The sequence below is a fragment of the Urocitellus parryii genome, chromosome 3 (assembly GCF_045843805.1).
Source record: "Urocitellus parryii isolate mUroPar1 chromosome 3, mUroPar1.hap1, whole genome shotgun sequence".
Taxonomy (NCBI): domain Eukaryota; kingdom Metazoa; phylum Chordata; class Mammalia; order Rodentia; family Sciuridae; genus Urocitellus; species Urocitellus parryii.
The window spans coordinates 205,600,334-205,615,686 of NC_135533.1; the positions used below are offsets into that span (position 1 = coordinate 205,600,334).

Consider the following 15,353-nt stretch of genomic DNA (forward strand, 5'->3'; position numbering starts at 1 on the left):
GGGTCCAAATTAGGCGACAGAGGCTAGTGATGGAACCAACGTGGGGCCAGCCTTAGAGAGCCTGCAGTCTGATCGGGAAGTCAGGGAAACAAATATAGTAATGGACTGCGATAAGCCCTAAGGGGAGGGGCGGTGACGACATGGAAGTCAAATAAACTCTCGGAATGGCAATTAAATATTACAGTTATTGCGTGTCACCTGTCAGTGTCAACCTTTATCAGTGAAGAAGCGTGCCAGTTTATTGCCTGGAATGCTCTCGTGAAAACCACGCCCCACTTAGCGTGGGCAAAAAACAAGGTTGATTTTTGTAGTTGAGTCGTTGTGGATCATGCAAATTGTGGCTAATTATTCGATTGGATTATATGTAGTTAACTTTTTTTTTTTTCTGGCAGTGCTGGGGATGGAACGAAGGTCTTAAGGCATGCTAGGCAAAAGCTCCACCACTGAGCCAAGTTTGCTTTTTTTTTTTTTTTTGAGAGAGAGAGAAATTTTCCAATATTTATCTTTCAGTTTTCGGCAGACACAACATCTTTGTTGGTATGTGGTGCTGAGGATCAAACCCGGGCCACACGCATGCCAGGCGAGCGCGCTACCGCTTGAGCCACATCCCTAGCCCCCCAAGTTTGCTTTTATGAACGCTTGGCCTGTGGAGAAATTCCTGCATTCTGTCCCATTGAACCATCGCCACACTCAGGGCATCCCAAAAGGGCTGTCAGAGCATTTACTCAGTCTGCCTATCTCTCACATATCTCTGTCTTGCCTCTTATCTGTTTAGCATTTGGAAAGAGGGTTTTGGCAACTCTGTGATTATATAACTTCTACTTAGGATAGAGAGATAATTGCAGAATATAATTGAGAAATATGGAATATTCGAAGGCTACTAAGCGAATCCTAGGTTGGAAGCTTTTTTGCGGTGCCCTGGAAGCATTCTTGCACAAAGCACAGAGCAGGCAGCCAAGAAGGACTTTTTTTTTTTTTGGTACCGGGGATTGAACTCAGGGGGACTCGATCACTGAGCCACACCCCCAGCCCTATTTTGTATTTTATTTAGAGACAAAGTCTCACTGAGTTGCTTAGCGCCTCCCTAAATTGCTGAGGCTGGCTTTGAACTCACCATCTTCCTGCCTCAGCCTCCCAAGCTGCTGGGATTACAGGCGTGCGCCACCAAGCTCGGCCAAGAAGAGCTTTTGAAACCAATTGTCGGATGGACACACTCTAGATGGACTGTGATCACACATCAGGTTGGTGACGACTACTGAAGAAGAAATCCATCGTTCAGAAAGAAGTACCTGTGACTGATGCCATGTATAAGAAACCCTGTACATAGCTTCATACTATGTCCAAATTATTGCATTTAAAAAACATGTGTATTTTCAGATTACTTACTTACAGTTTTGACATGTTCACTGAAGAAAAAGAAATGTCAAAACTGTAAGTAAGGCAAGGGGGCTGAGGATGTGGCTCAAGTGGTAGCGCGCTTGCCTGGCATGCACGTGGTGCTGAGTTTGATCCTCGGCACCACATACAAATAAAGATGTATGTCTGCTGAAAACTAAAAAATAAATATTATAAAGTTCTCTCTAAAAAAAAAAACTGTAAGGCAAGGGCTGGGGATGTGGCTCAAGCGGTAGCGTGCTCGCCTGGCATGCACAGGGCTCTGGGTTCAATCCTTAGCACCACATAAAAATAAAGATGTTGTGTCCACTGAAAACTAAAAAATATTTAAAAATTCCCTCTCTCTCTCTTAAAAAAAAAAAAAAAAAAAACTAAGGCAAGAAGAAAACCAGCAAGGGAGGTGAGGTCTCACTCAATGGAACATTTCTGGCTCACTGAAGGTATTCTGAGTTAAAAACACTGTTTTCACACATAAACTATCAGTAACCCTTTTCTCTACATGGGGGATTTCAGGTCACATCTGAATTTCAACCTTGGCTTTTACATTTATTATATATGCCAGATATGATCTCAGCAGTATCAGGAAAGACCATACCTATCGTGTAGACCAGTGTTTCTCAAACTTTGCTGCATATTGGGGTCACCCGGGGAGCTCTGAAAAATTCATGACCTAACCCCACCCCAGACCATGGCTTCTGACATTTGTGGTTCTTAATGCTCCCCGGGATGTCCATCGCCACACTCAGGGCAACGCTAACGTGCGGAATTGAGAACCACGGTGATGGACTGTGACAACAAACCAGACCTCCCAGTGCCCAGGTTCTCGGTGAGCTCCCTCCCAGACCCTGCATTTGGCTATGACTTGCTGACTGATAGCTGCATGGAGAAAAACCCTGGAGGAGGACAAGCCTTCCAGGACTTGCCGGCCCTCGGACTAGCCAGTGCAGCCACATCAGTGAAATAAACCACAAGAACCATCCAACCGAGCTGTCCACCCACAGAACTGAGATCACGAATGTTTTAAGCCGCTGTTTTGCAGGAGCTCAATGTGCGGATAATTACAAGATTCATCTTACCACCTCATGGACAAAGGTTTTCACAGCACACAACGGACCCAGGCTAACGGGCAGGGCCTGAGACTGACTCTTCTCCAGCCATTGCGAGTCACTGATGAAAGGAGCCAGTCAGTGCTAATGGGACTCCAGGCTGCACACCCTTAGTTCAAATGCTCTAAAATATAAAACTCTTGTGAGCTCTGACATCAAGTGGAAAATTCCACACCATGAAACTGTTTCATGCACAAAATTGTTAGAAATAGGGCTGGGGTTGCAGCTCAGTGGCAGAGCGCTTGCTTCACACACGAGGCACTGTTGGATCGTCAGCACCACATAAAAAATGAAATATGTTGTGTCCATGTAAAACTAAAAAAAGTTTTTTAAAAATTGTTAGAAATATTTAAAATTACCCTTAGGCTACACGTATAGGGTGTATATGAAACAATGAATTGTATTAGATACTGCAAGATACTTCATTATGTTTATGCAGATATTCCCAAATCCCAAAAATTCCGGCCCCAGGCATTTGGGATAAGGGACACCCAACCTGCATGTCCTCTTTCTTAGATACAAACCACAGGTAGAAACCAATGTGTGTTCTACTTTTTTCCATTGAGAGATAGTTTGCACCACACACATCCTTCAGGTGCGGCGCTTCTGTGGTAACGGATCTATAATTGAGACCCTCAGACTTCCATTTTAATAGCGGTTCTGCTTTATTCTGTAGTTTACATGCTGCCATTTTATCCTCCTGTGGTGCACGCAGACCTTCCGAGCCTCGAGCTCTTCAGCCTTCGGACCTGGGCCCTGCTGCTCCTCTGCACCTGTCTCTCTGGGCTGGGCTCTGCCCTGGTTGGTCCCCCATGAGGGTCCGAGGTCAGGAACCAGAGGCTCCATGTGACATGCCGCCTCTGAATATACACATGGAGCTCCGGGATGAGGGCTGTGTGCGAGACTGTGCCCGGATTCCATTAGAGAGAACGCTGCAGCCAATCAGCAACGTCTGCCAAGGCAACACCATCAGATGCGTCCAGAAAGCATTCACTGGGGGGAGAGACTGAAAATAGGCCACCGGCTTAAAAGGGGTCAAGGCACACATTCATGTCCATCCCTGCCCTGGGTGGCTGCTCTGCTACCGGGCTGCATGGCATCAGGTGGCCGGGGAGGCATCCTGAAGGCCACAAGGCTGCACAGGGCTCCTCAGTGCCTGGGCGGAAGAATGTAAGTCCCCAGTCAGAGCAGCCCGGGTGGGTCTGCAGGGTCTGCAGGGTCTGCGTGGTGCGGGCCAGGCCAGGTCAGCTTCTCGTCCTCTGCAGTCCAGCTCATCCAGGCAAAGACAGCTGGCTGGCCTCAGAGTGTCAGATGCCACTCTCAAAACTTTACACGACACTCATACAGTGAGTCTGAGGTTAGCATCTCCAGAACTTTCCAATTCAAACTAAAAAGGGTTACCGTCAATGTGCTACCAAAAAGACCAAAGTTAAATAAAAGGGCAGTCTTACTTTAATCAAGTTCTAGATTGAGGGGACAGAGTTTTGAAAAGCACTGTGTCAGCAGAAGAGGCATGGGTATAAAAGAATGTTTCCGGAAAATACCAAAGCAACCAAACAATCCTGACTTTGTCTTCTGCTCTCCCTCGATGCTCCTCCACAGCCAGGGCCAGGATCTACTTGGTCCAGCTGACTTTGGGGATATCATAATGCTCTGTGAGGGTGTCCAGGTGCCTGTTGAAGTCCTAGGAAGCGAAGGAGAAGGTCTGCATCAGCACAGGCCCAGCCAGGGCACTAGGGACTCATGGCACTGCCCAGCCCCACCTCTCCCATGTCCTGTCTCTGCCCAGCAAGCCCCTCCTCACACCCACCCTGCAAGCCTTACAACCCCTGTACACTGGGCTCTCTCTAAAGGAGCCATGGGAAGTGCCATTCTTGTTGAGTAAACCTCTCCCCCACCAGCATTCCAATAGCTCCCACAGACTCTGGGCCAAGCTGGGACCCTAAACGGCTCAGTCTCCCCACACTGGGCACCTGACTCACCTCCACTCTCTGCTTATGGGTTTTGGATGCTTTTTTCAGGATCCTCTCCATTTGCTGGAAGAGAAGAGACAGGGAGGTGACTCTGCATGCCCAACACGGCCCAGCCAGCCTGGTCTCCCTTCTAGAACAGCCAGAGGGGGCTGGGGATGTGGCTCAAGCGGTAGTGCGCTCGCCTGGCATGCGTGCGGCCCGGGTTCGATCCTCAGCACCACATACCAACAAAGATATTGTGTCCGCAGAGAACTAAAAAATAAATATTAAAAATTCTCTCTCTCTCTCTCTCTCTCTCTCTTTAAAAAAAAAAATCATGCTTATAGAACAGCCAGATGCCTCAGGATGCACACCCTGTCCCTCGCCTCAATCCACTCAGGCTAGTCCAACAGAGAACCTGGCTCAGTCACCTTTGGTCCTAGCTTCCTGAGTGGGAGGAAATGAACCAGCACCAACTGAGCATGAGCAGACTCTGCTGAAAGCTGGACACGTGCTTCCTGCACCCTTGGGCAGAGGACAGCACTGCAGCTTGCAGAAGAGCAAGTCCCACATGGGGTTACAGGAAGGATGGGAGAGAGGAGGGTAAAGGGCCCATCCTGAGTTCCAGCTGGAGTGCCGAGGGCTACAGGATCTGGGTCACAGACACATACAACGTGTCCTCACTCATCTGTGGAAGCTACAGGGGCGCCAGGTGATGTGCCAATGCTGGACATATATACCCGGGGCCCAAGACTGAGGGTTGTGAGGACCGTGCCAGCATTCATTATAAAGAATGCTAAAATCAATGAGCAATGTCTGCCATGGCGATGCCCATCAGATGTGTCTGGAAAAGCAGTTCTAAGAGGAAGGACGGCCTGCTTCTTGATGACAAATATCCGCCTTCCTTCTCCATTCTAAATGCCAACTGAGGGCTCTCAGTAGTCACCCGAGGGTTGCACTAGCCTCCCTTCCTGACTCCAGCCACAAAATCTCAGCCCTGCTTGCAACTACAACCACAGGTTACAGATTGGGGACAGACCTGCACTCACCAAAACCCTACAAGGAAGACTTTAGCCCTATTTAAGTGGATGGACACTTGACTTTTTTAAGTTATAGATGGACACGATGCCTTTATTTTGTTTATATATTTTTATGCAGTGCTGAGGGTCAAATCCAGTGCCACACAAGTGCTAGGCAAGTGCTCTACCACTGAGCCACAACCCCAGCCTGCCACGTGTTTTTTGTATGGACCAAATTCTTTCCAAGGGTAACCAGTTAACTCTCACCAGTGTCACTGTTTAGGTTCACACAGACTATGGATAGGACTTCCCAGCCTCAGCACTAATTTGTTTTTCTTTTTGATACTACTGACGACTGAACCCCGGGCCTCATGCATGCCAGGCAAGCACTCTACCACTGAGCCACATCCTCAGCCCTTTCCTATATTTTATTTTGGACAGGACGTCTCAAAGTTGCCCAGGCTAGTCTTGAATTTGTGATCCTTCTGCTCAGCCTCCCGATTACACGCAGCACCCCTGAACCTGGCTCATCCTCAGAACCATTGGCATTTGAGGACAAATCATTTCGCAGGGGCAGGGGGCACCGTTCTGTGATGGTAGGAAGAGCGATGGCCTCGCTGGTCCCCACCCGCTGGATGTCCACAGCACTCCCTCGGCAGACCCGTGCTGGGGGAGAGAACCACTAGGAGCACTAACCCACACCGTTATTCCCTCTCCGGCATGATCCGCTAAGCCTGTCTCCTTTCCCTCGCCGCCCAGATTCACTCAGGGTTTAACACCAACAGAAATGACACACAGGGCCTTGTAATACAGAAAATCCGACTCTGCCCAACAAGGGCGTCATAGAAACGGGCCGTGGGGGCTCGGAGCTGAGCACAGCCAACAACCAACAGCTGACACCCAGTGAGCGCCCAGGGCCAGACCTAGTGCCAACGTCCCCGACCCCTCAGGACAAAGTGCTGTCCTGACACCTACTGATGGGGCTCGGGCAGAGGCGCAAGGCAAGCGAGTCACAGCGTGGGAGAGCCCGGCCCACGCCCTGCCAGGGGCGAGGGGAACCGCCTCCCCGGCCCTGAGTCCCCTCCGACCCTCGCCCCGTGCAGCTTCCAGCCCCCGATCAGCCCGAGCACCCGCCCCGGGGGCCGCCGCCCAGCGCGGCGCCTCACCCGCTTCTCCTGCATCTTCTCGAAGGCCGCCTGGGCCGGCGTCCGCTTGTCCAGGCAGCGCCGCTTCTCCTCTTCGTTCTTCTTGCTTGTTCCCATGGCTTCCAGAAGTTTCGCCTTGTCCTTGTCCTTCTTTTTCTTCTTCCTGGGAGGGGAGACGGGAGGGAGACAGTGAGGACGGGGGCCCCGGGAATACTCTAGCGGAACAGAGGAACGGGTGCCACGGGCCTCACCGCTTGTTCACGCCGAGCTCTGCGACGCCTTTCAGCTTCAGGGGCCCCTTCTGGACCTGTTCGTAGGCCTCCATGGCTCCCGCTGGCAGTTCGGTGGGGAGACTGCCACACTTCCTGTTTGTAAATGTTATTTCCGTCCCAACGCCCGCCTCACTTCTTCTTGATTGGCTGACGTGGTCGGCGCGCGGGCGTCCTTGGCGTGCAGACTGAGCCACATTTCCGGTCGCGGGCAAGGCGGAGAGTCCGGCGCGTGCCCGAGCCTCTCAGCTGCCACACTTCCGGTTTTGACGCCTACTTCCGCTTTCTCAGCCTGTAGCCCAGGTGTTCAAAACCCAACGCTTTGTCGTTTGCTGGACGTTTGGATGCGTTTTCGCTCCCTGCCGTGTGTGGAGCGTTTGAAAGACCCTGGACCTGATTTTGTAACCTGATCAGTTCTCATTCATTTCCAAGCGTTTGATAAATAAAATAATAAACGAATTTTGAGTCATCAATATGTACGTTTAAAAATGCCTTTAGAATCCTTCATTTATTCTTCAAGTGACAAAAAAATGCACATATTTATCGTGCACAACGTGATGTTTGGAAATTCACATACATTTGGAATGGCTCAATCGAGTTCACTAATGTGCAATCTCATTATTTTGGGGGGAGAACACTTAATTCCAAGAACTAATTATATTGCTGTTAACAATGTTGAATATGTTACATGCCAGATCTCTTGAACTTATTCCTCCTAACTGAAATTTTTAATCTTTTGACCAACTTCACAACCTCTCCCTCCTCCCGTGGTCACCACCGGTTCTACTTTCTACTTCTATAAGTTTATCTTTTCTTATTCTGAGATAAATGGGTGCACAAACTGATTAAGAAACAGTTATTTGGGCTGCTCAAGAGTTGCAGCTCAGGAGACACAAATTTCAGACAGGCTGAAGCAAGGTTTAAAGGCAAAATCCCCAGGTGGGGAGGGAAGTTACTTCTGCCATTTGTCAAGAATTCAGATGGGTGCAGGCAGGAAGCAAGCCTTGTAAGAAAGAGACTGGCTAATTTAATTTACAGAATGTCCCGTAAAGCAGTTTTCAGAAGGTGAAAAGGAGAAGGCAAGAATGAAAAAATAATGTAAGGAAGGGAACCGGGGTGTGGAGGAGACCACCTGGTGGCTGTCTGTGGGACTAGAATGTTCCACTCCATTAGAACCAGCCATAGGTATTCTTTTGAGCTGGGATTCTTGCGGCATGATGCGTTTTGAGATTCCTCTGCGGTTGGGCCGAACAATTGTCCATTCATTTTTCTTGCTGAGGCTTCTCCCACTGTGCAAATATTTTCCATCTGTTTATCCACTCACCTGTTGATGGATTCCTGGGTTGTTTCCAGTTTGCAGCGATCATGAGAAGAACCGCTGGGAACATCAACGTGGGCCTTTGTGTGGACATAAGCTTTGCAGCTCATGGGTTCATTCTTGAAGCAGAATTGCAGCAGGGTTTGGATTGCTCCAGAATGAGATGTTTGATCTCAGCCACTCCGGCCCTGAGGCCTTAAGCATAGAAAAGAGTCACAGAGAATGCTAAAAAAAAAAAAAATCTAGGGTGCCATGACACTTGGGGACCCAGCCGTTGGTTTTTGTTTCCCAGGACCATGAGTCATTGGAGTAACAGAACTGCTATCATAACCCAGACACAATTCTATTTTCGTTTCCTTCCATCCTTTCAAGCCCTTTTTAAAACATGCGAGTCATCTTCTGGTCCTGGGTAACACGCTATCAGGTCCCAAGACCCTGCTCTTATTTTGACGTGATGTTGAGCAGTGAATAGGCCGTTGAATAACTGGAGCGTCCAGAACCTGATGCAGAGAACAGCGACCTCTCCCTCTGCAGGACCCACCGCACTAGGGCAAGGGACCGGGAAGCGCATGAGCTGCTCCTGTCCCCTCTCACTATTAGCTGCTGTTTGTGTCCCTGGGGGTGTTTGAGGAAGGTGGAGGAGGAAGAAGTAAGAGAGTAAGACAGTTCCTGGGGTTCCTTGGTTATAGGTAGCTGCCTCCTTCCCTGTGGGTGCTTTTCTACCTGCTTTCTAGCACTTTCCTTGTTTGCATCTTGAATGTCCCTCAGAGGTCTTTGGGTAAAGTCCTGGTACCTGGGGTGGCACAATTGATGGGTTGTGAAACCTTAGAGAGGTGGGGACTTGTGGGAGGTTTTAGGTCATTGGGAAAATGTCCCTGCAGGGGATTATGGGACCCCAGACTCTCTTCTTTTTCTTGTTGCTTTCTAGCCGTGTGGTTTGGCTCTGCCATGTGCTCCCATGACGGTGTGCTGCCTTGCTGCAGGCCCAAAATCATGGGTCAGTTGACCATAAACTGTAACTCTAAAACTGAGCCCAAATCAACCTTTTCTCTTTATAAATTGACTCTCTCAGGCGTTTTATCACAGTGACAGAAAACTGACTAACAAACTCCCTCTCCCCTGAAAACTTGACCCTGGAGTATGCATCTTAATTTGTAGTGGTCCCTGACAGCTTCTCCCTCAGCCTCTGGGCAGCCAGCAGGCTCCACCAGCTTTGTTCTCTTGAGGTTTCCTCCCCTTGCTGGGCAGTCATGTTGAGTGGGATCCAAGATGATGTCACACCAGCTCTGTCTCACCCGACTCCCATCTGGTGCTTGGGAAATTCTCACACAGGCTGGTCCCAACATGCCTGCAGCCACCTGGCTCTGCCATCACACCCAGGTCCTGCCCTCCAGACAGCCTTTCACCCTCTCAAGCGTGGCTCTGACTGGATTCTCCAAGAATCAGGCCGTCTCAAAGCCGTCTTTGCTTGGCTTGGTGGTGGAAGGTAGCATCCTGCCCCTTATGCCCCAAGAACAGGGAGGAACTTACAACATGGCCACTTCACCCTCCAAGTGTCCCCCGATCTCTCTACCAGAGCTTCTGTCCTGGTCTCTGACCTCCATTTGGAAGCTTGCTCTGGCCGAGGGAACAAGAGCTGGAGGTGAGCTCTGGGACTCACACCCTTTGTGAATCTGCATGGGAAGTCCCGCCTCCCGCCTCCCACCTTGAGATCTCCAGGGCCAGGGGCTGAACATGGTAGTTTCCTGCAAAGGTCCATATGTTCCAAACTTTGTCCCTGGGAGGCCGTACTGGGAGGAGCTACAGGCCTTTGGAGGTGGGGCCTCATGGGAGGTTTTTAGGTCATTGGGAACATGCCCTGGAAGGGGATCGTGGGTCCCTGGCCTCTCAGCTTCTCCCTGCTTCTGTCCCTTGCTTGAAATGTGAGCACTTTCCCTGACCTGTGCTCTCACCACGCTGTGCCACCTTCACCAGAGGCCCAAGCTAACAGGACCTGCTGGTCTTGGACTTGAACCTGCATAAGTAGACTGTGTCGGGGGTGCTTTGTTATAGTGACGTGAAGCTGACTGATACACTGTGGGATGGGGGAGTCTCTTTCTAACATCTCACACTTGGCCTTCCTTCCATCTTTCCTTCCCATTACTTCTATTGTGCACATGAAATTCACATTGCAACCACTTTGAAGTGGTCCACTTTTAAGTAAGTCCACAGTGTCATGTCTTACTTTTTTTTTTTTTTTGTATCATTACAAAGGGTATACAAACATTTACTGTGGGATATATAATTGGAAAAATGCAGAGAAGCCCAAAAAGACAGAAAAAATCATTCTCAACCAGAAATAATCTCTTTTGTTTTGTTTGCAGTGCTGGGGACCAAACCCAGGGCCTCACACATATTAGACAGGCACCTGACCACGGAGCCATACCGTCAATCCTCTTATTTATTTATTTTGGAACTGGGGCGGGGGACTGAACCCAGTCTCTCTGGATTGCCCAGGCTGGCCTCGAACTTGCAATCCTCCTGCCTCAGCCTCCCAAGTCTCTGGAATTACAGGTGTGCGCCAGCTGTATCCTGCTGTTATCGTCTTGATTCCTCTATTTCTAGTCTCTCAACAAGAATAATTTAAAAAATGCAAGTGGGATCTCACTCTAGTACTTTCTTGGTGAACAGACTTTTCTCCTATGAGAATATTTTGCGACTGCTTTCAGGTGTTAGGTTCTTTAAAAATCAATCGCTGGGTTTTTAATACGGAGGGAAAGAGGGAAGAAATCAAAATTCTCCCACCGTGTTCTGCTGACCTTAACCCCCCCCCCCACTCCCAGGTAAGGAAACCACGCTTTGCAGAATCGAAAGGAAGGACGAAGAAAGGGAGGGGAAACCACAGCAAGGGCAGAAAAAGTGGGGCCCCCTTCCCGCTGCCTCCGAGAGTGAGGAATCATTTCCTAAGATTCTTCTCCGCACCCCAGTCCCCCTCCGCGATGCCCCCGCGCCCCCACATCTGGAGCCCTGCGGGTCTCAGGTGCCTCCTGCTCGCGCTAGGCCACCAGCCCCGCGTTGTCAAGGTCCTGCCCTGGACGAGCGCTCGCCTGGCACGAGGGAGGGAGGCCCTGGTTCCAGCCTCGGCGCCTCGTAAAAACGAACAAGTAAAGATATGTGTGCGCGCACAGCTAAAAAGTCCTTCAACACGATGCTCTGGAGGGTTTTCTTTTCTTTTTTCGTGGGTGGGGGGTGGAGGGCGCAGAGGCTGGAGGAGAGGGAAGCAGCAACGACGTGTCCCCAAATCCGCACCAGGACCCGGGACCGGGAGGCCGCGGTGGCCGCCGTTCCCAGTCCCGCCTGCAGGGGGCAGCCGCCGCCCGACGCGATGCGCGGCCTGGACCCGGCGCCGCCCCCTCCCCCGAGGAGGCGCCCTCACGGGTGGCACCGTCGGTGACAGACTCCAACCCAGCAGCCCGGCCGTGGAGGCCTGGGAGCTGGCCCCTGGCCCGAAGCCACGGTCGCCGCGTTCCGCTTCCCGCCCTGAACTGGACGGAAGGGAACTGGGCGCTCCCCCCTCGCCGCCCGGCCCCGGGCTCAGGCCCCAGCCCCAGCCCCAGCCCCGCCCCAGCCCCGCCCCAGCCCCGCCCCAGCCCCGCCCCGAACTTGGGCTCCGGGAGGTTCCCGCGCAGAATCCGGGCGGGACTTGATGTTGTAAAGACGCTTTAGCTTCGCACTTGTCCCCGGACCCCCACCCCGTGGTCTGTGACCATCCAAGACGCGCGTCGGGGCCTCAGGCCTCGGCTCTGGTGGGACTTGAAATTTCTTTATGGCTTTTTTGTTAATACGGATATAACGAAATCGAAATTCGCTGCAGTGAAGAAAAAATATAGATAAAACCATAATGTTCAAAAGACCAGGGACTGTCCAGGAGGAGGGGGAGGAGGGAGGGAGGGGGGGAGGGAGGGAGGGGAGGGGGGAGGAGGGGGAGGAGGGGGAGGAGGGAGGGGAGAGGGAGGAGGAGGGGAGAGGGAGGAGGAGGGAGGGGGAGGGGAGAGGGAGGAGGAGGAAGAGGAGGAAGGGAGGGGGAGGGGAGAGGGAGGAGGAGGGGGAAGGAGGAGTAGGAGGGAGGGGGCGTAGGAGGGAGGGAGGAGGAGGAGGGAGAGGGAGGGAGGAGGAGGAGGGAGGGGGCGTAGGAGGGAGGGAGGAGGAGGAGGGAGAGGGAGGGAGGAGGAGGAGGGAGAGGGAGGGAGGAGGAGGAGGGAGAGGGAGGGAGGAGGAGGAGGGAGAGGGAGGGAGGAGGAGGAGGGAGGGAGGAGGAGGGAGAGGGAGGGAGGAGGAGGGAGAGGGAGGGAGGAGGAGGGAGAGGGAGGGAGGAGGAGGGAGAGGGAGGGAGGAGGAGGGAGAGGGAGGGAGGAGGAGGGAGAGGGAGGGAGGAGGAGGGAGAGGGAGGGAGGAGGAGGAGGGAGGGAGGGAGGAAGGACTCCCATAGACTACCTTTTCTCCGAAGGGTAAAGCGGTTTCATTGAGAAATAAAGGCAAATGAATCGACTTTGGGCTTAGATTGACTAAATCTCACGTTGATGAGTTAATAAAGTTCACATCAAGGAAAATGAGTCACCAGAGGAAAGAAAGAAAACAGATGGAATGTGCCGGTTTCCTCCAGAGGTAGCATGCTGCAGAGCGTCACAACCAGGACGCTGACTGCACTGGCCGACAGGTACAGAAAGTCCATCACAGCCAGATCCCCTGCCTGGGGCGGGCTGGCCACCAGCATCCTGTCTCTTCTTGACGTGTCCGGTTTTAAGAATGTGAATGATTCACATGTAACCTTTTGGGATGGGCTTTTCTTACTCAGCATAACCCCCTGAGACTCACCCAAGCCTGTGGCTGTCTTTGTTTCTTTTTATTTTCTTTCTCTTTTTCCCCCCTTTCCTTTTAAAGCACTGACGATTGAACCCAGGAGAAGTGAATGGCTGAGCCACATCCTCAGCCCCTTTTATTTTCAGATGACAGAGTCTCACTAAGTTGCTGAGGAGCACAAGGTCTTTGCCAGAAGGGGAGCAGATGCCAGCTCCATGCTCCAGAGCTGAAATAAACCTCTTTTTAAAGAATATAAATGATCCAGTCTCTGGTATTCTGTTATCACAACAGAAAATGGACTAAGACACCATCATTGGAGATAGGATGTCTTAGAAGCAGCCTCTGGTCATTGTGGACACTAGCTGAGTAATCATAGTTAGTGCTCACAGAGCCTCTGGGAAGCAGGGGCTGCCTTCCTAGTCCTCAAGCTTGCCACAACCACAGGGCATTTGCACGAGCTGTGCCCACTGCCAGAAACTCTCTTCCCATGTAACCTGTCCCTTCACTTCCTTCAGGTCATTTACTCAAATGCCACCCATCAGAGGAATCTTCCCCTCCCAATCCATGTGGCCCACCTTCCTCTCCCTCCCAGCCTTGTTATTTCATTTTGGAATTTAGCACTCCTGACTAGTTATGTACTTACGCCGCCCCAGAATGTGAGCTCCATGACAGCACATGTGTGGCTTTGCTCACGGATGTATCAGCAAGACCTGGAGGAAGAGGAGGGTACACAGAGAGTGCTCATACTAATTGATAATTAATTGTCAGTCGTGGGGGCACAGAACCAGATCACCAAGTGTCTGATGAGGCAAGGAATGTGGACTGCAATCAGGAGGTGACAGGAGTAAGGAGGTCTTGTTTTGTTATTGTCTTCATTTAAAAATATTTATTCACATGCAAAAAAAATCACCCCTTTTGGAGTAATTCTATGAGTTTTGTCAAAAGAATACAGGCAATGTATTCTTGTTCAATTAAATTTGGCCTAATGCAGCTTCTGAATCTTGAGTCCCTACCTAGCCAACTGCAAACTAACTTAGTATGTAAACAAACCACAACCTAAAAAAAAAAGAGTATGTTCTTGCAACAAAGAGCTGAGTCTCAACCAATCATAGCAGCCAAGCTTCCATCAATCACAAATTTCCAACCAATAAGCAATGCCCAAATAAGGCAAATGCCCAGCCCTACCCCATCAAGCTGTTTATGCCCAAGTGGCTGGGTGGAGCTCTCTGAACCTCTTTTGGTTCTGAGGGCTGATTCACCCACCATTCTTTGCTCAGGTAATTGTGATGAAGTTAATTTGCCTAAACTTTTAACATATCCAACACTACGATAAAGATAGAGAACAGTTCTATCACCTGCCCCCGCCCCCTAAAATTCCTTCATTCCCCTAACCCCATGAGAACAGAAAACAGATTCCGGACATTTCATATAAATGAAATCATTCAATATGTGACCATTTAGGTCTGGATTCTTTTGCTGAGCATACATAATTTTTTTACTTGGGTTATGCATGTCTTTTTATTGTTGATTTGTAGGAGTTCTTTATGTATTAGGAATACTAGTCCCTCATCAGATTTATGATTTGAAAATATTTTCTCCCATTCTGTGGGTATTACATGTTTTTGTGTGGACAGAATTTCCAAAATATTTGATTAGATTTTTTAAAAAGAGCAATTTTAATTCATAGCAAGATTGAGTAGAATGTACGCAGATTTCCATTTCCCATATGTTCCCTGTTCCTACACCTACATAGACTCCCATTATCAACATCCCCTTTGCAAGAAAGTATTGTACGTCTGTTATAATTGATGAACCTACATCGGCATGTCATTGTCCCCCAAAGTCTGTAGTTTGCATTAAGGTTCACTCTTGGTTGATCATAGGTTTTCACATTCCCCAGGTTACTACCCAGGAATGTGATTGCAGAGTCATGTGCAAATAGGCTGAACTCTATTTAAAAAAAAAAAGAAAGAAAAAGAAAAGAATCAACCTGCCAGCCCATTTTCTAAAGCCTCCACAGCCACAGTGTATGAGAGTTCCAGTTGCTCCGCATCCTCATCAACGTTTGGTATTGTCGGTTTTTTGTTTTCATTTCGATGGTGCCCTTGGAAGGTCTTTAAAGCTTGATCAGAGCCATGGTTGACACATGACTGTGCAGAGTGGGGTAGGAAAGAGCTGGTGAGGTTGGGGCGGGGAAGCCTGCCAGGAGGACTTGCAATGGTCCAGGGAGGACAGGGAGAGGGAAGACCCAAGAGTGTTCCCGGGGACTTGGAGTGTGGCACAGCCAAACACTGAGCAGGAGGGGGAAGT

General features: G+C 50.3%; 1 protein-coding gene across 1 annotated transcript; it reads right to left on the minus strand.

Annotated features, from left to right (window-relative positions):
- Window positions 1-3,142: 3,142 nt before the first annotated feature.
- On the minus strand, window positions 3,143-6,979 carry Fam32a (family with sequence similarity 32 member A). Its single transcript, XM_026389923.2, has 4 exons — window positions 6,869-6,979; window positions 6,639-6,780; window positions 4,484-4,537; window positions 3,143-4,185 (listed from the first exon to the last, which is right to left on the minus strand). The coding sequence occupies exons 1-4, from the start codon at window positions 6,940-6,942 to the stop codon at window positions 4,117-4,119; spliced, it is 339 nt and encodes a 112-aa protein (XP_026245708.1). The 5' UTR covers window positions 6,943-6,979; the 3' UTR covers window positions 3,143-4,116.
- Between the last annotated feature and the right edge of the window lie 8,374 nt (window positions 6,980-15,353).

Excerpts from the sequence above, each read along its gene's own strand:
- Fam32a (XM_026389923.2), bottom strand. The coding sequence starts at position 6,942 with ATGGAGGCCTACGAACAGGTCCAGAAGGGGCCCCTGAAGCTGAAAGGC. Across the intron at positions 6,781-6,868 it reads GAGCTCGGCGTGAACAAGCG|GAAGAAGAAAAAGAAGGACA; the intron begins GTGAGGCCCGTG and ends CTCCCCTCCCAG. Across the intron at positions 4,538-6,638 it reads AGAAGATGCAGGAGAAGCGG|CAAATGGAGAGGATCCTGAA; the intron begins GTGAGGCGCCGC and ends CTTCTCTTCCAG.